A 27,839-nucleotide genomic window follows, 5' to 3' on the forward strand; every position below is an offset into this window, starting at 1 on the left:
CTCTCGCGACACTTCCTCCTAGATCCCCTGCGACCCTCCTTGCCCCACGAGTGGCTTGGGCGCGGCGCTCACAGCCACCTCACCTTGACTCCTGGCAGCCTGGCCCGCTACTCGCCCGCTGGGAGCGCGGTGGAGCTCAGGGCTCGGCTCGAGCCCGGCGGGGCTGCAGGCTCCGCCCTGCCCCGCCCCGCCCCGCCTCGCCCGGGCTCCAGGGAAAGGCCGCCGCGGGGACATGTCGTGTCCCCCTCAGCGAAGGCAGCAAAGCGTGAGAGGCGGTGGAACTGCCAGGTGAGTCCGCCTCCGCGTTTTGGGGCCGGCGGCTGGGAGGTGGGCTGGAGGCCCTGCGGAATGGCGAAACCGGGGGCGGAGGAGGACGCGTAGCTTCAGGCTAGGATCCGGCGACTGGGAGGACCTGCCGGATGGGGAGGGGTAGCCTCGGCTCCCGGGAAGTGGCCGGGGCCCAGCGTTATTGACTGCGCCCTAGGGAACTGGAAAATTCTCGTGTCCGCGGGTGGGTGTTTTTCTCTGCCAGACTGGAGGAAGGAGGCAGAAATTAGGACCCCGAATTCTGAAGCCTTGAAACTGGGCGACAAAAGGCCTGGGTCCGGGGAAGAAGGGACCAGACGAGGTGGCTGAGGTAAGTTTGTGCTAGGAAAAAGGGCAGTGGGGCCGAAAGCCCGGAGGGCCTTCACTCAGGCCAGGTGTTTGCCATTCCGCTATGCCCTGCGCTGAGCTGCAGAGCTTTCTCACGCAGGAGCATACTTTTGATGTCTGCAGTCTTTGCCTCATTGTGTGTGTGTGTGTGTGTGTGTGTGTGTGTGTGTGTGTGTGAGAGAGAGAGAGAGAGAGAGAGAGAGAGAGAGAGAGAGAGAGAGAGAGAGAGAGAGAGAGACATCGGTCAGATTAAGGGGAGGCTTTTTGAGGTCCCACTGTTACTTTTCACCTGTACGCTGTGAGTGGGTGTGCGCGTGCACATAGTGACCCCTGGCAAGGTTTGTGTTTGAGTTTGTGTCACAGCCCCTAATTAAGTAAGCGCGCTTCGAGGATTAATCACAATGATTGATTCTTAAGTGAATTGTTGTATTTTCTGTATTTTAAGATTCCAGTAAAGTAAATGCGCAGTGATAATGGCCCAGAGCCAAAAACCTGGGTGTTATTAGAAATGGTTGTATACATTTGCTGCCTTTGGCACTAGGTTTGAACTGGAAATTGGGGTAAGATATTTTGTTGCAATCAGTTTTGACCATTTTTTCTTGTGTTTTAGGGTTTATTTTATAACTTGCAAGCCATGCAGTTAAGAGAGCATTGGGAACTCAGTGCAAAATAGCTGATGTAATAGAAACATTTAAAGAGTTTTCCCTTTGTTATTTTTATTCTAAATTAGGTAGCCTCTTTAGGTTATTTGTCCTCACCCCCAGAAGTGACTTCTTAAAGTGACGTGTGTGTGTGTGTGTGTGTGTGTGTGTGTTTGTGTATGCATGTGCACAGCATTAGCAATTACATTGGTAATAGAGGGAAAATGATTTCCTGATAGTTTTTATCTTGTCTTTTAGAGGGCGAAATGTCATCTGTGGAATCACACCAGGAGCATTTGTCTCAGTCAGATCCTTCCCCATCACCAAACTCATGTAGTTCCTTTGAGCTAATAGACATGGATGCTGGCAGTTTGTATGAACCAGTTTCTCCACATTGGTTTTATTGTAAAATAATAGATTCCAAGGAGACATGGATTCCTTTCAACTCTGAAGATTCACAACAACTGGAAGAAGCATATGGCTCTGGTAGGATGATAATGATGGCTTGTAATATAGACTCATCTCTAACTATAATGTAATAACTTTTATAAAGCACTATAAAAAGTACATTATAGCTTTTTCCCATTAATTAAACAAGTGCTTTATCACTGAGCTATACCTCCAGCCCCAGTTAAGTAGAATTTTATATCAGAGTTCCATATTAGTGCCCAGCTAATAATTTATAATATTCAAAAACTTGCTCTGTATCTTGAAAACAGTTCCTATTATAATTTCTGCATAGTTATCCAGTAATTTTTTTTTAAACTGGGGATTGAACTCTTTAGGCTACATCCTCAGCCATATTTTATTTAGACTCAGGATCTCACTGAGTTAGTTGCTTAATGCTTCCGCATTGCTGAGGCTGTCTTTGAACTCATGATCCTCCTGTCTCAGCCTCCTGAGCTGCTGAGATTACAGGCTTGTGCTACCATACCTGGCCTAGTAATATATTTTTTAAAATATTTTTTTTAGTTGTTGATTGACTTTTATTTTATTAATTTATTTATATGTAGTGCTGAGAATTGAACCCAGTGCTTCACACATGTGAGACAATTGCTCTACCACTGAGTCACAACCTCAGCCCCCAGTAATATTTTTATATTCTAACTTGTGTTTCAGTTTTGGTTAATCAAGATAGGGTAGAAGAGTTTCAGAAGAATGAACTTTCTAATGTGTTATTTTTTTCTTATTTTATGATACAGGAATGGTGTTAGTTACACTATGTCATCATGATTGACATTAAGTTGAATTTTTAGTTCCTTAAACCAAAAATTCGGAAAAAAGATGCTTTTTGTTTTTGGTACTCGAGATTGAATCCAGGGCCTCACACATGTTAGGCAATCACTCTACCACTGAGCTACACCCTGAACCCCTAAACTCCTTTTTAAAGAGGTATTATTATCTTTCCTTAGAAACAAAAGCAAAACTGCGTAGTATTTTTTTCACGTTTCATTAAAACTAGGAAAAAGATGTGTATTAAATTTCTTTTCTTTAATTTTTTTTTTAGTTGTAGGTGGACATAATGCCTTTATTTTTATTCATTTATTTTTATGTGTTGCTGAGGATCAAACCCAGTGCCTCACCCATACTAGGTGAGCACTCTACCACTGGGCCACATCCCTAGTCCCTCTTTCTTTCTTTTTAATGTTTAGCCAAGTAGAAACTATTCCATGTGTTTCATAATATTAGAATATAACTTGTAATTATATTTTGGGAAATATATTGAGAAACATGTATTTCTTTTCCCCTTTCAAATTCTTTTTGTTTTCTGACTTTTAATAGGAAAAGATTGTAATGGGAGAGTTGTCCCCACTGATGGGGGCAGATATGATGTTCATTTGGGGGAGAGGATGAGATATGCTGTGTACTGGGATGAACTTGCATCAGAAGTGAGACGATGTACTTGGTTTTACAAGGGAGACAAAGACAATAAATATGTTCCCTACTCAGAAAGCTTCAGCCAAGTTTTAGAGGTTTGCTTTTAGCCTTTTTTACTTACCATTTTCTTCATTTTTTTCTTTTCTCATTTAATAATCTTTTCTTCCTCTTGTAACTTACTTTGTGAAATTTCCAGAGAATGTTTGGTTCTGCATCATATTTCATAGCATTTATTTTCACAAGTTAGTTTCAGGATAAAGTAGTTTTAATTTTAGAATTTAAAATAACATGGAGACTTTAGTATTCCCCAATTAAAATGTAAAAAATTTCCCTAAAGGTAATCATTTATAATATTTCAGCTATGACTGCAGGATCGATTTCTTTTTCTTTTTCTTTCTCTGAAAATTGATATTTGTTTTCTTTAAACTGGAGTAGAACATTGCTGTTGCTGATAGAAGTATATAAAATGGTGAATATGTAGTCTAGGTGACAGGAATGATTTTTTTCTTTGTCCTATACTATTCTAATTTTAAAACAATCTTAAACTAAATTTGATAAATTGGAGAATGCTATTCTTATTGAAACCAGTTAATCGTGTAATATTCTTGTAATTAGTTTTAATAAAAAAGCTATTAGAGAAGTCTAATGAATTAATGTGTTCTTTTAAGGAAACATACAGGCTTGCTGTAACTCTGGATGAATGGAAAAAGAAACTGGAATCTCCAAACAGAGAAATTATTATATTACACAATCCAAAGGTAAAGTGAATTAAAGCATTTCTCTGATGTTGAGATTAAGGATCAATTACATTACTAAGGAAAACTTAATTGGCTTCTTTTTTTTTATGGACTCTACATAGGATAACCTTTGGCAGATTTTATATTGAACTTATCATTATGAAACTTAGAGCCATTACTGTTATTTACCCCTCTCAGCTTATATAAAAGAGTTTTCTTAAGCAAAATTATGTCAGTATGGATTAAGAAAACCACTGACATGCTATGTGAGCATATCTTTCATGGGTATATTTTAGTCCATATATTTTGAAGATTTTTATTTCAAGTTGTAGAAGTTGCATATCAAAACCCCAGTGGAGATTTGACTATATGTATTTAAAGATAGGTTACTACTCTTCAATATAATAAAGAGATGTCTATAATGAAGACTATACTGCTGTGATCTTTTTCTGTTTAAGCTCATGGTACATTACCAGCCAATTGCAGGGTCTGATGAGTGGGGTTCAACACCCACTGAACAGGGTCGACCAAGAACAGTGAAAAGAGGAGTTGAAAACATCTCTGTTGACATTCATTGTGGTAATATTTGTTAATAATTTTTTTTCTTATATATTTATTTTTTAAAGTGTGACCTTTTTTTCTATGGATTTGGATTATGTCAAGGCTTAAAATGATCTTTAATCATATGGGCTTATTCTGAGATAAGGTTAGCATCTCTTCATATGCTAAGAGATATAAAACTTAAAGTTGCTGAGGACATATGTGCAATGGGTATAATTTGGTAGCATTAAATATAGGTGAACTGGTTATTTCACCTGCTAAACTAGAAATTTATTACTGGCTATTCCTATCTTGAAGTTTTTTTTGAGGGGGTGGGTACAGGGGATTAAACCCAGGGGTGCTTAATCACTGAACCACATCCCCAGTCCCTTTTTTTTTTTTTTAAAGAATTTTTAATATTTATTTTTTAGTTTTCGGCAGACACAACATCTTTGTACGTGGTGCTGAGGATCGAACCCGGGCCGCACGCATACCAGGGGAGCGTGCTACCGCTTGAGCCACATCCCCAGCCCCCCCCTTTTTTTTGAAAAATTTTTTTTCTTTTAGTTGTCCAAGGACCTTTACTTTATTTATTTATATGAAGTGCTGAGAATTGAACCCAGTGCCTCACACATGCTAGGCAAGCACTCTACCACTGAGTCACAAGCCCATCCCCATCCCTTTTTATTTTTTGAGACAGGGTCTCACTAAGTTGCTTAGGGCCTTTCTAAGTTGCTGAAGGTGGCTTTGAACTTGTGATTGTCCTGCCTCGGACTCCCCAGCTGCTGGGATTACAGGCATGTACCACCATGGCCGGTTCCTTAAAGATTTTCAGCTAAGGAAAACCTTTTTTTCAGAAAGAACTTAATGATTATCTTTTGTTCTCTAGTGTCACTTATGTTATGATTGCTTTAACTATACTTAACTGGATTATAAAATACCTTTTATAGCTGGGTGTGGTGGTGCATGCCTGTGATTGCAGATACTTGGGAGCCCAAGGCAGGATGATCTCAAGTTCTAGGCTTGCCTGGGCAACTCATTGAGACCCTATCTCAAAATAAAAATAAAAAAACAAGGGTTGGTGATGGATCTCAGAGGTAGAACTCTCCTGGTTCAGTCCCCAGTGCCACCAAAAAAAAGTTTATATTGCAGAAGAAAGGATTTGTTTCTTAGATTGACTATAATTTTTAAAAGATGAGTTTAAATTTATTTTTCTTTTTCCTATCCTCTGATACTGGGAATGGAACCCAGGGCCACTCTACCCCTGGGCTATATCCCTAGGCCCTTTTTATTTTTTGAGACATGATCTTGCTAAATTGCTCAGGCTGAACTTGGTGATCCTCCTTGCTCAGCCTCCTGATTAGCTGGGATTATAGGCATTTGCCAGTGTGCCCAGCTGAGTTTAAAATTTCAGACTTTAAAGATATAATACAGGAGCCGGACACAGTGGTGCATGCCTGTAATCCCAGCGATTTGAGGCAGGAGAATTATGAGTTCAAAGCCAGCCTCAGCAACTTAGGTGAAGCCCTCAGCAACTGAACTAGACCCTGTCTCTAAATAAAATGTAAAAAGGGCTGAGGATGTGGCTCAGTGGTTAAGCACCCCTGGGTTCGATCCTTAGTACTAAAAAATAAAAAGAGGGCTGGGGATGTAGCTCAGTGGTAGAGTGCTTACAGAGCACACATGAGGCCCTGGGTTCAATCCTTAGTATTACAAGCAAACAAACGAGGTCAAACATTGGTACAATTGATTAAAAATTGATTAGGTATAAGTATTCTATCAATGCTAAATTGCCTGGATTTGGTAACTGTACTGTGGTTATGCAAGAGGATAGTCTTAGGAAACACACATATTAAAACTTTAATTAAGTATAGTTGATGACATATGCAACTTGCTCCCAAATGGTTCAGAAAAATATGTGTGTGCACACTTGCATAAAAAGAATAATAAAAAAGTGGCAATTATTTAAAAAGTTGAATCTATAAAAATTCATGGGAATTTCTATACTAGTTTTTCAGTTTTCTGTAAGTTTGCACTTAAAGCATCTTAAAAACCTAGAAACATTTTTCATAGACTTTGAGATAAAAAGAGAAACAAAGTAAAATCTGCATACTTTTAGTAAGTGGTTAAAATATAAGGCTATTTTGTGTATTTTAAATTATTATTTTAGCTTGTTCACTGTGGATATTTGATTTAGAACACATAATTAATTATATAGAATAATTTTTTTTTCTTTTTAATTTTATTTATAGGGGAACCTTTACAAATAGATCATTTGGTTTTTGTAGTCCATGGGATTGGACCAGCTTGTGATCTCCGCTTTCGAAGCATTGTACAGTGTGGTAGGTTTGCAAAGCATGTACGGTTAGATCCTAATTAAAGGAACTGCTACTGTCAGCTGAGAGAAAGCTTTGGTCTGTTGTCTTAGCTACATAATAAGATGTAGAGAGCTAAAGACGGGCAACAAGACAGTAAAGCTTCCTAGCCTAGATCTAAAGTGCTAATAAATTCCTGAGGCTAATAGTTTATACTCTTTTTTTTTTTTTTTTTTTTAAAGAGAGAGTGAGAGAGGGGAGAGAGAGAGAGAGAGAATTTTTTTTAATATTTATTTTTTTTTAGTTCTCGGCAGACACAACATCTTTGTTGGTATGTGGTGCTGAGGATCGAACCCGGGCCGCACGCATGCGAGGCGAGCACGCTACCGCTTGAGCCACATCCCCAGCCCCTAGTTTATACTCTTAACTAGCAGTTCTTGAGTGAACAAACTCTTAATCCCTGTAAAAAAAAAAAAAAAAAAAAAATTATGGTGTATTGCTCCTATTTCTAACCATTGCAAATTTAAAGGGAGCCATAAAAATGATGAAGTTTAAAAGAATAACAAGCCTTACTAATTTTTTAATTCATATTTTGTTAAACCTCTTGATATTATAGTTGGAAGATTTAAGTCATTACTATAACTTGATTTTAAAAGGCAATATCCTCTAAAACTTGGTGGTAGTCAGAGTCTGTTCCAGTTTTATTCTATTGGCTAATGGTCCTTAAGATCAATGCTATTCAAAATTCATTTTACATATTTTTAAAATCTAAAGTATTGGTAAGAACCAAAAAGAGGTCCTTCTTCTCCCTGGGAGGACTTACACTCTCCCTTGAAAGTGTCCCCTTTTCCCCTCCCTCAATAAACCTGGGGGAGGCCTGGGGTTGTGGCTCAGTAGTAGAGTGCTTGCCTAGCATGTGTGAGGCACTGGGTTCAGTTCTGAGCTCCGCATAAATGAATAAAATAAAGTTTGTTAACATTATTTATTTATTTATTTAATTTTTTTTTTAAAGAGAGAATGAGAGAGGGAGAGAGAGAGAATTTTAATATTTATTTTTTAGTTATCGGCGGACACAACATCTTTGTTTTGTATGTGGTGCTGGGGATCGAACCCGGGCCGCACGCATGCCAGGCGAGCTCGCTACCGCTTGAGCCACATCCCCAGCCCATGTTAACATTTTTTAAAAAAAGAAAAAGAACAAAAAAAGGTGCCTGGGAAAAAAAGAACCAGAAAAGTTAGGATGGGAACCTGACTATAAAATTGGTTGACATATAGTCAATGTGATTTTTAAAAAATATTGAAATATTTTTTAATAGTTCCAATGACAAAGAAGTTTGGAAGTTAGTTTTTCTTTTGATGAAATATTTTATATGGTAAGAGCAAGTTTTATATAAAGGTAATATTTTTATATACACTCTTAATTTTTCCTGAGTATTTAGTATTTTTATGTTCTAAGCAAATGTAGTTAAGTGGTGTATTACTACATGATCTGTTGCGTTCTGAGTCGATGTATTAATCGCTCCACTGTTAATGCATAAATTGATTTTCTTTTCTAGTTAATGATTTTCGCAGTGTTTCCTTGAACTTACTACAGACACATTTTAAAAAAGCTCAGGAAAATCAACAGATTGGAAGGGTAGAGTTTCTTCCAGTCAACTGGCACAGTCCATTACATTCTACTGGTGTGGATGTGTGAGTAATAACCTCATATCGTTGAATTGTTAACTATGATTGTAATGTTTTCTGATCATCATAAGGATATTTCTGTTACAGCCTACTGTAGAGAGAATTTATGAAATGCTCATCAGTTCTTTGTTGTAATTAGCCCTGGTTAGAAATACAGAGCTATGTATTTCTTCAGTGTGTTTTACTGATTCTGTTGTTTTTACTATTTTTTTGGGGGGTACTGGGGATTTAACCCAGGGGTGCTTAACCACTGTGCCACATCCCCAACCCTTTTAACTTTTTATTTTGAGACAGGGTCTTGCCAAGTTGCTTAGTGGCTTGCTAAGTTGCTGAGGTTGGCTTTGAACTTGCAAACTTCATGCCTCAGCCTCCCAAACTGCTGAGACTACTGGTGTGAGCCAACATGTCTGATTTACTCTTAAAAGCTTCATTTTTTTTAAAGCATTAAAGCCAAATGTCACTTTCTTTCTATCATTTATTAGCATTTCAGTTTTCACATGTCAAAAGCCAACTATTCCCCAAGATGTACAAAATTTTGTTGCTACTTTTGTGGTGATATTTGAATAGTGGTCCAAATTTGGGGAAAAGGGAAGAACTCTCCCTAAATTAAATTATTAGCATTTATAATTTGAGGTATAATTAGTAAAGTGTTTTTAAGTAATAGCTTTTTTCTTTTTTAAATAGTTTTTAATTGTATTTGGACACAATACCTTTATTTTACTTATTTTTATGTGGTGCTGAGGATTGAATCCAGGGCCTCACACGTGCTTGGTGAAAGTTCTATTGCTGGGCCACAACCCCATCCAACCCTTAGTGATAACTTTTTTAAAGCTTAAGACCTTTAGTTTTGATTGTAAATTTTATGGTAGTAACAGAGAAGGTTGCCTTATACTAAGGATCTTTGGCTGAGTGCTCTCCAGAAAGAACTATGTTCATAATATAGCTCTAGAATAGAACTAGAAGGGGCTTTACTAAGGTAAAGAAAATAGCATTGTTTTCACACTGGTTTTAGAAATGGCTTTTCTGATTCTGTGCCTGGGTTCTTTTAATACTCTATGATTCGAGTATGTTCCATGTTCCACGTACTCCACCGTGATGTTGCTCTTACTAGTTATGAAGTCCATATTCTTTAACATTTGACCTAGCATTAGGAAGTTATAAAGGACACATAGCCTTGTTCATTATTTGAGGAGTCTGTCAGAGAATTTTGAAAAAGCTTTAACTGAAATTCGATTTAGACTATGTTAGCTTTAGTCTTCCTTTGCTAAATATATATTTTGTTTACCTTTGGCATCTGATATTCTTTCCTTTTTCTGTTATTAAAAATTCTTCATTGAGGGAGGGCACTGTTTCTTTTGTCATTCAGGGGTTAAAAACCAATGCTGGCAAACTGGTGATATAGCTTAGTAGTAGAGCATTTAGCAGGGGAGAGGCCTTGGGTTCTATGAATCCTAACTTGGGGGGGAAGAAAACTTAATCCTGAGAATTCTAGGAAAAGTCTCATATCTTTTCTTTTTTTTTTTTCCCCAATATTTGTTTTTTAGTTGTAGTTGGACACAATACATCCATCTATCTATCTATCTATCTATCTATCTATCTATCTATCTATCTATCTATTTATTTATGTGGTGTTGAGGATCAAACCTGGGGCCCTGAACATGCTAGGCAAGCTCTCTACCACTGAGCCACAACCCCAGCCCCTCTCATATCATTTTAATAAGCTTTTTATTAAAGAGAATTTATGTACAAAAATAGTGTCTATTATGAATCTTCATATACCAATTACCTAGCCCCAACAAGCTTAAATTCTTGGCTGCTTCTGCTCTGTCTTCTTGCCTCTCTCCAACATATTATTATTATTATTATTTTAGTTGTAGGTGACCATAATAACTTTATTTTATTTATATGTGGTGCTGAGGATCGAACACAGGGCTTCACATGTGCTAGGCAATCGCTTTACCACTGAGCCACAACTCTAGCCCACCATATTATTTTTGAATAAAATCTTAGATGTCCTATCATTTCATCACTAAATATTTCAGTTTGGGCAGGGATTGTGGCTCAGTGGTAGCGCGCTTGCCTAGCATGTGTGAGGCACTGGGTTTGATTCTCAGCACCACATACAAATACATAAAATAAAAATCCATCAACGACTTAAAAAATATTAAAAAAATTCAGTTTGTACATTTTAAAAATTTAAGCATAACACCAATTTTACCCCTAAAAGTAGTTTTAATATCATCAAATATCTAATCAATGTTCGAATTTCCAGTTGTCCAATACATATAATTTCTATATGTACATACATATACGTACACATACACACACACACGTAAATATGCACCCATATGTATTTTAAACTGATACCCAAATAAGGCCCATATAAAGTAATTAGTCTCTCTTAATCTCTTGATTACCTCTATCCATTATTTTCTTGCTATTTATATTTTGAAGAAACTTTTAGGGTTTCTTACACTATGAATTTTGCTGGTTATCTGTTATTTGCTTCATTAAGCATATTTCTCCTTCCTCTGCTTTTCCTATGAAATTGGTGGTAGTTTTGCAGGGTGTGGCAGCACTTGCTTGTAACCTGGTGTCTCCCGAGACTGAGGCAGGGAGATCTCAAGTTCAAAGCCAGCCTCAGCAATTCAGCAAGACTCTAAGCAACTTAGTGAGACCCTGTCTTAAAAAATAAAAGGGCTGGGTAACCGACATTATTCTGCAATCTGCATTTGGGGTAAAGTTGGGGGTTCATAACCCACTTCAATCTAATGTATGATGTAAGATATGTCAAGAGCTTTGTAAAGCTGTGAACAACCAATAAAAAAAAAAAAAAAAAAAAGGGCTGGGGATGTAGCTCATTGGTTAAGTGCCCTTGGGTTCAATCCCCAGTAACAAAACAAAAACAACAACAACAACAAAAATTGACAGTAAAAAATTGGTAGTTGTTTGTTGTACCATTAAATGCTTGAGTCTAATTTTGAAGACTAAGCTAGGTAATTACTTAGAAGTGGCTATGTAATATAAAATATACTTTATTTTTTTCAGAGATCTACAGCGAATAACCCTGCCCAGCATTAACCGCCTCAGGCATTTCACCAATGACACAATTCTGGATGTCTTCTTCTACAATAGCCCCACCTACTGTCAGACTATTGTGGACACAGTAGCTTCTGAAATGAACCGAATATACACACTTTTTCTGCAGAGGAACCCTGATTTCAAAGGGGGCGTGTCCATTGCTGGTCATAGTTTAGGTAACAAATGAATTATTTGTAACCAGGGAGGAATATGACAGTTTGAGAATACTTGGTTTTATGATGCAGTGTCTTTTATCATTATCAAATTCAGAGGTCTGAAAGTGGTCTATGATGAAAAATTTGGAAGGGTTGAAAGGGTGGTGGTGGTGGTAATTTGGAAACATTCCCTTGCTTTGTAGATTTGCTTACATGTATAATTAATTGGATCATGCCTTTTTTTTATTTGTATAAAAGATAGCCATTTAGTGCTAATGCTTAGAAATTCTCCCTTCTTTCTTCTATTTTACTTATAGGTTCGCTTATATTGTTTGATATCCTAACAAATCAGAAAGATTCTTTGGGGGATATTGACAGTGAAAAGGTAATTTAGATGTTCAGTTAGGTTCTTAATGTAGTATAAAATATTAAAGCATTTTATATTTTTAGATTTATTTTTTGCTTTTAATTGAGTTTAGTATCATAACATGATGTTGAAATTTACATTAATTTTAATTTTAACAGGCTGGTAATTATCTTTCATTTTTGGGTTATAGAAGCAAGATATTAATATGCATCTACAAATAATTACCGTACTCTAAAATAATTATAGGTGTCTTTTATAAATAATCACTACTGATCTATTTATAGAATTATAGGATCATTGAGCTAATTGGAGTTTGGATGAAAGAAAATGAGGAATGAATTAGATGCAAATTGATATGATTTATAGAAATTCTGTTTGAAAGCAATGGGGGTACTTATGTTTAAACATATATTTTAATTAAATGAATTTCTATGAACATGTATTATTGATTTTTTTTTTTGATTTGGTACTTCACATATACTATCTTATAATAATTTTTTCCTTTTATCTAAGTGTCCAATTCCTCCTAGAGGACCATGAGTTCTTCTTCCAGGGCAAGTGCTTTGTCTTAGACTATGTTATTTCTTAAGCTCTGTTTCCCTAATAAGAGCTCAGTAAATACTTGTTAATTGTTCATTCCCTCATTCATTTAAAAATGTATTTTCTACTGAAGTTGCAAAAACTTGGAGGTTAGTTTTCATTTATATTTGCATAATGTAAAGTTAATATACATTACTATGGGAATTTAATATTTCAAATCACAAAATATTGTTTAAGGAAACAATGAATTTTGAGAATATAAGCTTTATGATTTAATTTTTAGGGTTCACTAAATATTGCTGTGGATCAAGGAGATGCACCAACACTAGAGGAAGATTTGAAGAAACTTCAACTCTCTGAATTCTTTAATGTCTTTGAAAAGGAAAAAGTAGATAAGGAAGCTCTGGTAAAATAACCTTTTAAAACTTTATGCCAAACCATTTTCAGTATTTTTATCATCACATTTACTAAGAGTCTGCCCTTGCTTTTTAGTCATAAATACTTTTAGTCATAAATACTTCGGCATCATTAAAAATGTTTTTAGGGGCTGGGATTGTGGCTCAGTGGTAGAGTGCTTGCTGAGCATGCGTGAGGCACTGAGTTCAATCCCAGCACCTCATAAAAATAAACAAAATACAGGTAATGTGTCCATCTACAACTAAAAAATATTTTTAAAAATGTTCTTTAGCATTGTTTATTTTTTATCATATAAAGTGGTCTTTGCTCTACAGAAGTTCAAATTTCAGTTGAGCCACATTGATATTCATTTAGCAATGGAGCAAACATTGGCACAACTTGGAGAAAACAGGAGGGCAAGAATGAACCTCTAACTGAACGTTAACTTTTGCAACTCTTACTTTCTTTTACACTTTCATGATCTGTGTTACTATTTGCTTTTCTATGTTTCTGTTTTTCCCATTTTGGTTGTGCTTTTTTCTAGTTTGTGATAGACATTCATTTACTTAATAGATATTTAGTAAATGTTTACTATGATGAGTATACTATACCAAGTACTAGAGGTAGAATGGTAATAAGACCAATATGGTTCCTGACCTCATCATGTATGTAGTTAGGAAGACACATTAAATAATGACACATATAATTAATTTCTATGGTAGGAACTAATAAGGAAAAGTACACAGTGATATCAGAATGTATAATAAGATGAGTTAACTAAGTCTTGAGAGGGCAAAGGAAGCCCTTCCTAATAAGATGAGTGGCAGTTAAGTTGAGGTATTGATTCTGTTTTATGTTATGCTTCTGTGTTGGCTATATTTTTTCATTTCTTGTGTCCATTAGTAGGAGTATAATCCTCAGAAATGGGACATCTAATTGAGCATGGAAATCAAGAGGGTTTTTCTATCATGAAGTCAGTAGATATTCAGCTTCTCTAGGTTATTGTTTTTTAACAGTAGCAAAATGTTATCTCTTGTTATCATTGACATTTTAGTTACTGACACTTTCTATTCTTCTTTAGGTTGTTTTATGAATAAAACAGTCTTTCCTTCTTGAAGTTATTAATGATGATGTACCTCAAAAAGCCACAGCAGTATAGAGCAAAGAACAACGGAGTGCCTAGATTTTATCCCTCTCAGGGAACAGGATATTTAATTGATTTTATTTTGCCTAGAAATAAAAAACACTTGGTTTTCTATGCCTAGGCTTTATGTACAGACAAAGATCTTCAGGAAATGGGAATTCCCTTAGGACCAAGAAAGAAGATACTAAACTATTTCAGGACCAGAAAAAATTCAGTGGTATGTGCCCAACATAGCTCATTGGCCTAAGCAGTTCTTTTGACATCTATGGTGTATCCTTAAGCTTTATGAGATATTTACTCTGAGGAGCTAAACAGTTTTTCTTTTCTTTTGAGATGGGGTCCAGGTATGTTGCCCAGGCTGACCTAAAACTCTGGGCTCGGGAGAGCCTCGAATCTAAGCCTCTTGAGTAGCTGGGACAATAGGGGCACACCACATGCCTGGCTAGCTAGGCAGATTTTGTTTTTTTGGGGGACAGGGTCTCACTATATTTGCCCAGGCTGGTCTTGATTGGTGAGCCTCCTGCCTTGGCCTTTCCCAGTACCTGGGATGACAGGCACATGCCAAAGTGCCTGGTTTAGCTAAGCACTTTTGATAATTGATCTTTGGGTCTTCTTTTTGAAAATAAACACATTTTCTTTATCTAGAGCCTTAAAAATGTTATTAGCTTGGGGAGTCTTACCTCCCCAGGATTACTCCTGCTTTCTGAAGAACCAGCTTTATTGAGATAAAATTCATGTCACATATCATAAATGTCACCATTTTAGAGTGTGTAGTTCAGTAGTTTTTAGTATATTCACAAGAGTTTGTAATCATGAGCACTAATTCCAGAACATTTCTATTACCTTTAGAAGAAAGCTCATACCCCTTTACAGTTACTCCTTATTCCCTTCTGCCCCAGCTTCTATCAACCATTAATCTATTTCTGTCTCTCTGGATTTGCTTATTTTAGATATTCCATATAAGAGGAATCATATAATATGTGACCTTTTGTGATTGATCTGTTTCATTTAACATAATGTTCTTAAAGTTTATCCCTGTTTTAACAGTTCCACATTGGTTTTTTTTTTTTCTGGCCATTGTATTTCTTTCCATTGTTTAGTAGTTAACTCTTTTCCAAATTTTTAGCAGATGGCTCAGTTCTTTTTTTTAAGACCCAATTCTTGGTTCAGTATTTATTATATTCTGTACCAGTATGACATCTTGTCACAGAAGGTCATAGAACTCCTTAGCAATCCTTGACATTTCTTGCCACAATGCTTTGCTATTGTTTTTTCTCATAACGAGTGCATAAATTTTCAGCTGCTGTCCAAAGGACTTTATGTCCTCCATCATTTTAGAGCATACAGGAATGTTAATTTATAATTAAGGCAACTACTGTTGCTAGTGGTGTTGTCTTTTTTTTTTTTTTTTTTTTTTTTTTTGAGGGCTTCTTCCTAGAATTATTGGCTACCATTTAAAGACGTTCCCAAGTATCCTTTCAAGCCAGTAGAAACCTGTATAATCATTTGATTATTTGTACTGTATAGTAGCTCTACCTAACAATTGTCTGTTCTTTAGGGTATTAATAGACAAACCACACAGTCGGCTTCAGCAGTGAATATCTCCAAAGAATCTGAATTCTGCAGTAGTATTGATAATACTAGAAATGATGAATATCTAGATGTTGGCATTGGGCAGGTAACAATACTAATATTGTTTGATTGTTTTTTTTACTGCTTCTATTGGTTTGGTAGGAACAGATGTAATTTTTATATTAGTGAGAGATGCTTCTATTTGCTCCTTCCAGGTGTCTGTAAAATATCCCCGGCTCATCTATAAACCAGAAATATTCTTTGCCTTTGGATCTCCCATTGGAATGTTCCTTACTGTTCGAGGACTAAAAAGAATTGATCCCAATTATAAATTTCCAACATGCAAGGGTTTCTTCAATATTTACCATCCTGTAAGCATCCTGCAGTTATTATGGTTTTACCTGAACTTGAGGGCTTATTGATGAAGAACATGTGACTTTGTATTGTATTGATTTGTTTTTTTCTATACCATTGTGTAGTAATGAGAATTTATTATAATAGTATTAATCTGGAAGTGGTGGGTCAGAACAACTGTACCTTTTTAAGAAATTAAGTGAACTTATAATTTTTTAAAAAATTTATTTGTGGTACTAAGGATTGAACATAGGGCTGCACACATGCTAGGCAAGCACTTGAACTTATACTTGCCTAGGATACAGCTTCTCAGACTGTCTTTAGCACAGATAAGTATAGCTATTGTTTTTCCTATGTAGTTTGATCCTGTGGCTTATAGGATTGAACCAATGGTGGTCCCAGGAGTGGAATTTGAACCAATGCTGATCCCACATCATAAAGGCAGGAAGCGGATGCACTTAGGTAAGTTTGTGTATAGAATTTGATAATTCTAGACCTCCAGCCAATGGACCTCATTCATCATTCAGTCTTTTTTGTTGTGTTATAGCTTAAGTCTTTTAAAACATTCAACATTCTTTATTCATAAACGTTTCAGAATTGAGAGAGGGCTTGACCAGGATGAGTATGGACCTTAAGAACAACTTGCTAGGTTCACTGCGGATGGCTTGGAAATCTTTCACCAGAGCTCCATATCCTGCCTTACAAGCTTCAGAAACTGCAGAAGAAACTGAAGCAGAACCTGAATCAAGTTTGGAGAATTCCAGTGGTTAGTCACACTGTACACATTGATTATCAGCATCAGGCCAAATCAGGGAGAACTCCATGATGTGGAGTTCTTATTTTCCAAGGGCCTTCTTTCCTTTTGTATTGTGTGCTATTGAGTCCTAATTGGCTTTCATCTCCGCTAACCTTTTCTGTTATTCTAATAGCCACAAATTGGAAAAACATTGTATATAAGGGAAAATGTCCAGAGAAGCTATTAACTAGGCTTGAAAACATTCCTCAATTTGAAACTATGGAAATGATGTTATGAGCCTACTTTGGTACCTTGCTTTTACTGGAGGAATATTCATATTTGTGGGTCAGTTTTAATTTCATTGCTGGGAATGAGCTAGGATACTCAGTTTTACTATTAGTTTTCAGTTTTCTAAAGAGCAATATCCTTGTTTTCATTTAGTTTATAAACTTAAGGCAAGATACTTAACTTTTGAAGGTACAAGTAATGTAATGTGATGAGCAAAAGAAAAGGGATTGGGCAAAATTTGTGTGACTGGAGGAGGATCTTTTAAGGAGATTGAGAGGAAGAATATGAAAAATTGCTCTCTGAATAGAGAGTAGCTCATATGAAAGGAAGTAACAGGACAACCCTAGAGGTTTGAAAGCTCTTTGGTATTTATGATAGCTCTTTCATATCCAGATGTTAATGCGGATGAGACCTCTGCAGCAGTTAAAGAAGACGTCCCTCCCATCAATGTAGGAAAGCTGAATGGAGGCCAACGCATTGACTATGTGCTACAGGAGAAACCTATTGAAAGTTTTAATGAATACTTATTTGCTTTACAAAGCCATCTGTGCTACTGGTGAGTGTTGTTTTTGTTTCTGTTTTTTGTTTGTCTAATTGTTTCACACATATTTGATAGATGTCGAAAAAAGGAGGATAGGCCTGTGTACATTTGGGATTAGAATGATTTCTCTTAAAACAATTACAAAATACCATTGTCATATCATTTCAGGAAATCTCATTGAAACACTTTGTGATATTGTTTTGCAATTTCCATAGTCCATGAAATTAATGATGCCAGCAATCATTAATTCAGGTATCTTGGTCTTAAAATTAAATCTTTTTTGACCATTTAGATGCATAGAAATGAATTGGAACAAATATAGTACTGTTGCTGGATGTATTTGGAGAAACCCATTTGGAAATATTTACAGTAGCTAGATCAGAATTAATCATTATTAAGTGTAATTAATTACTGAGTGGATTATAGAACAAATTAATGTTGCTTATTGACTTCATATAGTATAACGCAATGCAACTTAATCACTGAAAAAACTGAAGAAAAAATAAAGCTTGGTTGGTGTGATGGTACACACTTGTATTCTCAGCTACTCAGGAGGCTGAGGCAGGAAGATCAACTATAAGTTCAAAGCCAGCCTGTGGAATTTAATGGAATTTTATCACAAAAAATAAAAAGGGCTAGGAATGTAGCTCAGTAGTAGAGCACTTGCCTAGCCAAAAAAAAAAAAAAAAAAAAAAAAACTGGGAAAATAAGATGGGTCATGGATAAGTGTTTTTAAAAATGCAAGCTTTATTGTTTTTAAATTTTTTTTTCTTTTAATAATTTTTTAGTTGTCAATAGACCTTTATTTTATTTATTTATATGTGATGCTGAGAATTGAACCCAGGGCCTCACATGTGCTAGGCAAGCATTATACCACTGAGCCACAACCCCAGCCTGCAAGCTTTATTGTTCTAAAATGAATTTTTCTTTTCTTTTTGGTACCAGGGATTGAACCCAGGGGCACTTAACCACGGAGCCACATCCCTAGCCCACTTTTATTTTTTATTTTTTTAAGACAAGGCCTTACTAAGTTGCTGAGGCTGGCTTTGAACTTGCCATCCTCTTGCCTTAGACTCTCAAGCTGCTGGGATTACAGGCATGAGCCACCTCGCCCATCTAAAAGGAATTTTTCTATGGAATTCTGATAAAGGATAATTGCCTGATGTAATCAATATATTTTTATATGATAAATGTGACAGAAGTCATGACATAAAATCAAAGTGTAATTTAGTAAAAGAAGTCTTATATGGGGCTAAAATAATGCTCTTTAAGAATGATTTCTGCTAGTCTGGCTTTTAAAATTTCTGAGTGGACAGTATATTTATATGATTTGAAATCCAAAGAAAGACAAAAAATGAAAAGTTTTTTTTTCATTTTGTTCTTTGTTAATGAGTTCCCTCATGTGCAACTGTCATACTTTTCTTAAAGTTTCTTCTATCAGTCTATTTAATGCATACATAATGCAGGTGTGAATGTATGTGGACTTGTTTAAAAAAAAAAAAGGTTTCTTTATGCCCTTTTGTAATCCCTTCTTTGCCCATTCTCCAGGGAACCATTAGTCTCTGTCATGTGGATTAATTTGAATGTGACTTATTTGAAATTATGCAATATATATATATTAGCATAGCTTTTTTGAGATTCATGTGTAGATAAATAGTTTTTTTTGTTGTTGTTGTTGTTTGTTTTTTGGTACTGGAGATTGAACCTAGGGGCACTTTGCCACTGAGCTACATATCCAATTCTTTTTATTTTTTATTTTGACATAGGGTCTCATTAAGTTGCAGAAACTGGCTCTCAATTTGGGATCCTCCTGCTATGTTCAGCTTCCCAAATCACTAGGGTTATAGGTGGGTGTGACCACATTCAGCTTATTTATTCCTTTTTATTGCTAAGTAGTGTTTCATTATATTGATAGACCACAATTTATCTCTTCATCTGTTAATGGACATTTGGGTTGTTTCCAATTTTTGGCTATTAAAAAAAAAACTGGTAGGAGCATTTATATAAAAAACTTGGTATGGACATTTCCTTCCTCCCTACCTTCCTTCTTCCCTTCTTCCTGGTTCCTTCCCTTCTTTCTTTCTTGGGATTGAACCCAGTAGTGCATTACCACTGAGCTACATCCCTAGTCCTTTTTTTTTAATATATATTTTTTTAAGGTGTAGATGGATACAACACAATGCCTTTATTTTTATGTGGTGCTGAGGATCGAACCCAGGTCCCGCCGGTGCTCTACCAAGCACTCTACCGCTGAGCCACAATCCCAGCCCCCCCAGTCCTTTTTATTTTAAGATGGAGTCTAAGTCACTGAGGCTGATCTCAAACCCTGCCTTAGCCTCTTAAGTCACTAGAATTGCAGCATATATATCATGCCTATCTTATATTTTTTAATTTTCTTGGGTAAATACCTAGGAGTGGAATGGCTAGGTGTCATATGGAAGAGTATTTTCTAAAGAAACTTTCAAACTGAATTGCTATGGTAGTTGACATTCTCATCAGAGTTCTAGTTGCTCCATATCCTCTAAAACTCCTTTCTTTTTTTTGGTACTGGGGATTGAACCCAGGGGCACTAAACCACTTAGCCATATCCCCAGACCTTTTTTGATTTTATTTAGAGATGGGGTCTCACTGAGTTGTTTAGGGCCTTGCTAAGCTGCTGAGGCGGCTTTGAATTTGTGATTCTCCTGCCTTTGCCTCCCCATCCGCTGGGATTACAGGTGTGTGCCACCACAGAACAACTCTTTTTTTTTTTTTTTTAATTTGTTTTGTAGTTGTAGATGGACAGACTGCCTTTATTTTATTTATTTATTTTTATGTGGTGCTGAGGATCGAACCCAGTGCCTCAAATGTGCTAGGTAAGCACTCCACCACTGAGCCATAGCCTCAGCCCCCACACAACTCTTGATGATAGTTTCTTAGCTATTCTCAGAGTGTTTTCATATATTTATTTGAAATCTATGTCTTTGATGAAATGTTTCTTTAGACCTTTTGCCCATTTAAAAAATTTCGTGCTTTTTAAAATTGCAAGAGTTCGTTCTTATTTTAGTTACCAGTTCTTTTCATATTTTTTAAAAAAATTATTAATTTTTTTGGTCCTATGGATTTAACCCAGGAGCACTTAACCAGTGAGCTACATCCCCAGCCCTTTATATTTATTTTTTAAGTTTTGAGACAGGGTCTTGCTAAGTTGCTTAGGGCTTCACTAAGTTGCTGAGGCTGGCCTCAAACTTATGATCCTCTTGCCTCAGCCTCCCTAGTCACTGGGATTATGGGTGTGTGCCACTGTGCCTGGCTCAGATTTTTTTTTTTAAGATATGGCTTATTTTTCTGTCATTGGCTTTAAAGAGAAGAAAGTTTTTGATTCTGATTAAGTCTACATGATTGACAGACACTTGTGCCTTTTGGATATATTTAAGAAACCTCTGCTGAATCTAAAGTCATTAAGATTTCTCCTCTGGATTGTTTCAGCTCTTATGTTTAGGTCTGTGATCCATTTTGATCAAGTTAATTTTTTAATATGGTGGAAAATAAGGATACAGGTTTATTGTTTCTCATGTAGGTCTTTGGTTCTAGCACCATTGTTGAAAAGTTTATCTAGTTGGAATAACTTTAGAATTTCCTTAGTACTACATTGTAAGTCAGTTGATACACACACACACACACACACACACACACACACACACACACACACATACACATCTGGACTCTGTGCCATTGATCTCTTTATCTACATGTCAATAGTACAGTCTTAATCACTGTGGCTTTATAGGTCTTTAAATCACGTAGCATGAGTTTTCTCTTTTTTTTTTTAAGTGAAAGTTATTTGGTTATTGTAGGTTCATTTCATTTCCATATGTTTTAGAATCAGCTTGTTTTCTTTTTTTGATGCTGGAATTGAACCCAGGGCCTCACGTGTGCTTGACAAACATTGTGTGAACTATGGAGCTACCTCCCCAGCTTGTTAATTTCTATAAAGAAATTTGTTAGGACCTTGTGATTGCTTTTTGTCTGTAGGTCACTTTGGATAACATTTTATCTATAGAGAATTGACATTTTAATATGGGATCTTCTGAGCTGTGAACATGTATCTCTCAATTATTTAGGTCATCTTTAATTTCTGTCAACAGTGTTTTATAGTTTTCACTTTTTATACTATGCACACTAGAGTTTTAAATTATTCCTTTATCATTAATAATCTAGGGCTTTTTTTTTTTTTTTTGGTACTGCTTATTGAACCCAGTGTACTTTACCACTAAGGTATATCCCCAGTCTTTTTATTGTTAATTTTTTTAAAAAAAGATTATTTTAATTATACATGGGCACAATATCTTTATTTTGTTTATTTTTATGTGGTGCTGAGGATCGAACCCAGGGTCTCACACGTGAGAGGCAAGTGCTCTACTGCTGAGCCACAACCCCAGTCCCTTTATTGTTAATTTTGAGACAGGGTCTCACTAAGTTGCTTAGGGCCTCACTATGTTGCTGAGGTTGGCCTTGACCTTGAGGTCCTCCTGCCTTAGCCTCCTGAGTTGCTAGGATTACAATCATGTACCACCATGTGCTTGGCTTTGAGCATATTGACATATATTTAAGGGCCTTTGAAGTTTCCTTTTCTAGGAGTTGTCTGTACCTTTTACTCCCTTTATATTGAAATGTTGATTTTTTTTGGTATTGATTAGTCTGCTATATGAGTTGCAAATACTATTTTCCCAGTTTGTCTTGTGACATTGTGTGTGTGTGTGTGTGTGTAATTTTTTGGGGGGGTACTTAAAGATTGAACTCAGGGGCATTTTAACCACTGAGACACATCCCTAGCCCTATTTTATATTTTATTTAGAGACAGGGTCTCAATGAGTTCCTTAGTGCCTCAGCAAAGGTGAGGTGGCTTTGAACTCACAAAATTCTCCTGCCTCAGCCTCCCGAGCTGTTGGGATTATAGGCATGTGCCATCATGCCCTCTCTAGATTGGTTCTGATAAGGAGAAAATTTTAATTTTCTGTTGTCAGATTTGTTAATTTTTTTTTTTGGCTTCTTGAATTTGTGTTGTAACTTAGAAAGACCTTGCTTTCCAAAAAAAAAAAAAAAAAAAAGTCCTTATTGCAGTTTATTCAAATGTTTTCATTTTTTACAAGCAAATCTTTGATTAACTTCACATTCATCCCAATGTAGTGTGAGGATAGATCCAGGTCATTTTTCTTTCCAGTTGTCTCGATGATAGATTTGAGATTCTAACTTTATTAAATTTTTATAAATGGGACTATTTCTGAACTTTCTATTCTTTTTGATCTGTTTGTTTATGCAACAAGAGCTTATTACCTCTTGTTGGTGTAAGCATTTTTAAATTGGATCTGTGTATGGGGTTTATGGAGGGATGAGGGTAGTCTATAAATCCAATAAAATGCTATAAATATATTGTATATTTAATGTATAATAATGTTTATATTTAATTTATATAATATATAAATCCAATAAAATACTATTTGTAATTTTGACTGTATATGAACCCCCAAAAGAGGTTGGAGATGTAGGGATATATTCAGTGATAGAGCACTTGCCTAACATGAATGAGGCCCTGGCTGCAATCCCCAGAACTACAAAAGAAAACAAACAAAAAAGGGTAACATGAACAATTGCCTTAAGGATATAAGGGTCAAACATTCTTATGTATTTGTGTTTCATTTTTTGAGTTATGTATTCCTTTGAGAATATAATGAATTTTTTCCCAGGAAACACCACATATTCATACACAGTCAAAATAACAATTAATAATGGCAGCCAGCTTGACTGGTCCAGATCCATGTCCTGCAAGGTGCTCACCTCCACAGGTTCTTGGGTTCTTTAGAGCCTTCACTTCCTATCTTACCCTCTCCTCAGTCATCCTTGGAACACAGCTTCCTCTCAGGTATTTTCTCCAGGTACTGCTCCCATGTATCAAAGGCCACATACTCACCCAGGGTGAAGCAGAAGACTCTTCTTGCCTCAGATTAACCACTTTCTTGCTCCCCAGTACCTAAGCCAATTGCCTTGATTCCAGCTTCTTGTCACTTGCCTATGTTGGCCATGGAGAGCTGGTTGGCTCTTCCCAGCCCTTGGCTGCTCTCTGAACTATACACACCCCCAGCTGGGGCTCTTTTCCCTGAACAAGAGAGCTTCAAACTGCTACTTTGCCTGCCTCCCAGCAGCCTCCCCCCAGTACTTGCCTGTCCTGCATATGATTGAACCATATGATTGTATTGTATTTTCAAAAAAGTGAGTAAAGTTTTAAAATTGGGTATTTGCTAATAAACCCCACTATTATGTATGATTATAATGCACCAATAAAAATACTGCTCTAATTTTTTTTTTTTAAAGTAAGGGTGACAAGTCATGCACTGTGGGTCATACCTCCAGTGACTCAGGAGGCTGCCTTAGCAAGACCCTGTCATAAAATTAAAAAATAAAAGGGACTGGAGGGTATAGCTCAGGGATAGAGCACCCCTGGGTTCAATCCCTACTACCCCCCAAAGTAAAAAAGGTAATAAAGTGAAGGTGATAAACTGGATGGCTCTTCAGTATGGTCTCAAGAGTGAACTTTGTGGAAAGGTATAGTTCTTGGTCATTTAATAGCTTTGTGTGTGTTCTGCAGTCTGGGGCTTAAGCCCTGAGCTTTGTGCCTGCTAGGCAAGTGCTTTTTGACTGAGTTATACCTTAGCTTTTTGTATTTCTAAACACGATACTAGACCATCTTCCAAACCACTGCCACTTCTGAGTCTCATTGTTTTTTTGCAATAGTAAAAAATTAACTTGAAAGATGTTTATGTGGGGAAGCTGGGTTGTGGCTCAGTGGTAGAGTGCTTGCCTAGTATGTGTGAGGCACTGCATTCAATTCTCAGCACAGCATATATATAAATGTCTGTCAACAACTAAAAAGAAATTAAGAAAAAAAAGATGGTTATGTGGATTAAATGAAATAATATATGTAAGGCAGTATAGCACAAAATGTTAATTCTATCTTTTCTCAATATAGATTTTTTTCTCTGTTTACAGGGAATCTGAAGATACAGTATTGCTGGTCCTTAAAGAGATCTACCAAACCCAGGGTATCTTCCTTGATCAGCCCTTACAGTAAAAGTGACCTATCTGACTGCTTAATGTAAGTTTTTGAATGTCATGTATACAGCATAATGCTTACATATTAACATTTTATAAGGAAATATGGAGCCTCAAGGTCTTTATAAATATATCTTTCTGTTGCCTGTCCCTAAGATCTAGGCTATTATTCATGTTTAGAGGAACTCCAGGTAAAATTCATGGAGAAAATGCACAGTAGTCCACTTAGAAGAGGATTAATGTGTATCTAATTTGCTTGAGATTTTGACCAGTGAGATCTGCTGTCTTTTATTACTTAAACTTAGAATCTTATTAGTTCTGATCATCTAAGTATCAACATGGCAACAGTTATCATTTTAATTACAGATAGCCCATCGTGAAATTTAAAGTAATGTTTTAGTTGTGAAACTAGAAAGCCTGTACGTTATACTTTGGCATCCTCTATGGTTGCCTTCCGGTTGTGATTGCATGATGACCTCTTCTCCCACTCTCTCCCCTAGACGGACATTGAGGGATCCTTCCCCAGAAAACCCACCTGTTTGTTGCTGCAATTTTCTTCTCAACTGCATCATTTCCTGCATGTTGCCTGCCACTTACCATTGGGGTCTTTGGAAGATAATCTTCCTTTTTGGAAGTGAGTGGAAAAGCAAAGGGAAGACCCTGTTACTTTTTATGTGGGCTACATATAAATACTTGCCATTCTTTCTTTATGGCTGGAGGTTGTTTGCATCAATTACTTCTTTGATGATAGCTTATAGGTGCCACACTTGATTCCTTATTACTAGATGGTCTATGGTCTGTGTGGGGTTTGCTAGATATTTTTCTGGGGAATTATTGCTGTCTTTAGAAAATGTTCCAGTGTATAAGCAGATTCTTGAGATATAGAGGGCATTTTGGAGATTCTACATCTCTTAGTGTTCTCGGCACCTGAAGTCTAATTCTAATTCTAAGTGGATATGGTGATGGGTGATTTTTTTTTTTTCACCAGCATTTCCTTCCTGTGTGTACTGCATGAAGGAAGGTTGGAATGTTGTTTAATAAGAGTATTGTTTACTCTCTTAACAACTGAACAGATGAACTTATTGCTAAGAATCTATAATGCTGTCTGTTGTTTTTATAACCAGTTGAGCTCTATAAGTCTAAAGTGGACAACTGAGTTCACACTAGGTACCTATTTATTTTTTTATTTTAATTTCTGTGATACTGGGGATTGAACCTGGGGCCTTGCACATACTAGACAAAAGATCTACCACTGAGATACATCTCCAGCCCTAGGTATATCTTTATAAAACAAAGATGTTATATATATTGTAGACCTGCTCTTTTGTACTATACTTTAAACTGAGGAAGTCTAGATGAGGTTTGATTTAGTTATTTGACAATGACAGCTTCTATTCTTATATACATATATTTTTTTCTATTCTTATATTGAGGGTAAAGTTATGAAAGCTGACAAACCTGAAATTATATAGTATTTTCAGGCTGCTCAGGTTATAAATAGTATCTTTAGTGGTGCCTTCGTGGTGAAACAGAATTTAAAGTCATCTCCCATTTCTACTTGGTTGAAAGTGATACTGTGATGTCCTTTTAAAAAACATTTTGTAAACATCATTGCGTTCTTAAGTATCCTAATCCAGAATACTTATTTAAAAGGCTGTTGGTTGGGGGTGGTGGCACACACCTATAATTTCAGTGACTCAGGAGGCTGAAGCAATTGCAAGTTTGAGGCCAGCCTTGGCAACTTTATTGAGGCCCTAAGCAATTTAGCAAGATCCTGACTTAAGATAAAAAAGTAAAAGGACTGGGGATGTAGCTCAGTGGTTAAGAGCCCCTGTTTTCTCTCCCTGGTACCAAAACATAAAAAATAAAATAAGACTCTTGGCACAGGCAGTGTTAGCTGAGCACATAGGTTTGAGGAGCAGCCACTGCAGTCACTATAAGTTGAGTCTGGAACATGCAAAGTGAGATTTATCTTAAAGAACACAGGTGTGACTATAGACTAATATTTTTGCAAGCATCTACTCACTGCATTTTTTTAAGGTATTTTCTTCCCCATTAGTCAGCATTTGCCATTTTCATTTCTTTTTGATAGTCCTTTATGTTTCCTCTCAGGTTTTCACAGGCCCTTATTTATTGAGTGGCAGAGGAAGGCAAGCCATGTTTTGTTTTCTATAATTTATTTTTTGTAAATATATCATGACATCCAAAGCACTGGTATTAAATATTCCCTGATGCTATACCTAAGACAGTAGTGGTTTTTATCCTTTTCTGAACAGGAAAGGAAAAAGGTTAATACTGTCATTATGGAGGTATAGAGGCAAAGGTGGGGTAGAAGTCAAACCTGGTCAGCATCGTCGGCTTATGGACTATAATACTGAATAAGCCACAAAGAAGTTTCAGATACATGGACTACTTTTATTTTCTTTATCACATAAATTGAGTAAGAGTTATTGAGTTTTAACTAGCATTCACTATATATTAAAAGGTAGGCTTTAATCAAGTTACTATCTGCAAATGTTTACTCCTCACATTAGCAGAATAGGTACTCTTTTTTTAAAGAGTAAACCAAAGGACAACCAAGTGAGAGTCCCTGTAACCAAAGATGGACGGCACAACCCTGGTGAGCTAGATAAACCACTATACTAAGAAATGCTTTTTTTTTGGGTGGCAAGCTGTAGGTAACTATAAAAGACCTTTATATCTCATCCATCCACCTATGGTATTATGGCTGTATTACACAAGGTAATAAGCTTGATTGAAATACTTTAGTCTTACATTATTTGCACTTCTTCATTTGTATCATGTGCAATCTCTTGACCAAGCCTACTTTTAAACTCTAGTAAAACATCATTTTGTACATATTTCTAGCTGCAAAATTAGTATTGCTTCTCAGTTAAAGAGATTATTTGCATGGAAACAACAGCATTATTAGCTTTCTAATATTTTGCACTTTTGAAATGTTTGGTTTTTTATGTGATTAAAACTTTAAGTACTGAAAAAAAACTATTGACCAGTTGCCTACTTTTACATGGCTTCATCTATCACAGAGAAAATCAATACATTAACTATTTTCTCTTCCCATATGTATTACTAAAATAAGTTTAAAAAATAAACATTTGGGGCAA

The 27,839-nt window shown here is 36.2% G+C and overlaps 1 protein-coding gene across 2 annotated transcripts; it reads left to right on the forward strand.

Moving 5' to 3' along the window:
* DDHD2 (DDHD domain containing 2) lies at positions 1 to 27,672 on the forward strand. Of its 2 annotated transcripts, XM_081269518.1 has the most exons (19): positions 1 to 288; positions 533 to 637; positions 1,554 to 1,781; positions 3,078 to 3,268; positions 3,842 to 3,931; positions 4,369 to 4,489; positions 6,703 to 6,792; positions 8,322 to 8,457; positions 11,500 to 11,708; positions 12,005 to 12,072; positions 12,878 to 13,000; positions 14,256 to 14,351; positions 15,693 to 15,812; positions 15,922 to 16,077; positions 16,420 to 16,522; positions 16,656 to 16,826; positions 17,478 to 17,640; positions 24,652 to 24,757; positions 25,215 to 27,672. In XM_081269518.1, the coding sequence occupies exons 3-18, from the start codon at positions 1,562 to 1,564 to the stop codon at positions 24,731 to 24,733; spliced, it is 2,139 nt and encodes a 712-aa protein (XP_081125644.1). In that variant the 5' UTR covers positions 1 to 288; positions 533 to 637; positions 1,554 to 1,561; the 3' UTR covers positions 24,734 to 24,757; positions 25,215 to 27,672. The 2 variants fall into 2 exon arrangements, with proteins under 2 accessions (XP_081125644.1, XP_081125643.1); XM_081269517.1 differs by lacking the exon at positions 533 to 637 and having other exon boundaries at positions 2 to 288; positions 25,215 to 27,670.
* Positions 27,673 to 27,839: the final 167 nt, after the last annotated feature.

The sequence above is a fragment of the Spermophilus citellus genome, assembly GCF_964194105.1.
Source record: "Spermophilus citellus genome assembly, chromosome: 16".
NCBI classification, from domain to species: domain Eukaryota; kingdom Metazoa; phylum Chordata; class Mammalia; order Rodentia; family Sciuridae; genus Spermophilus; species Spermophilus citellus.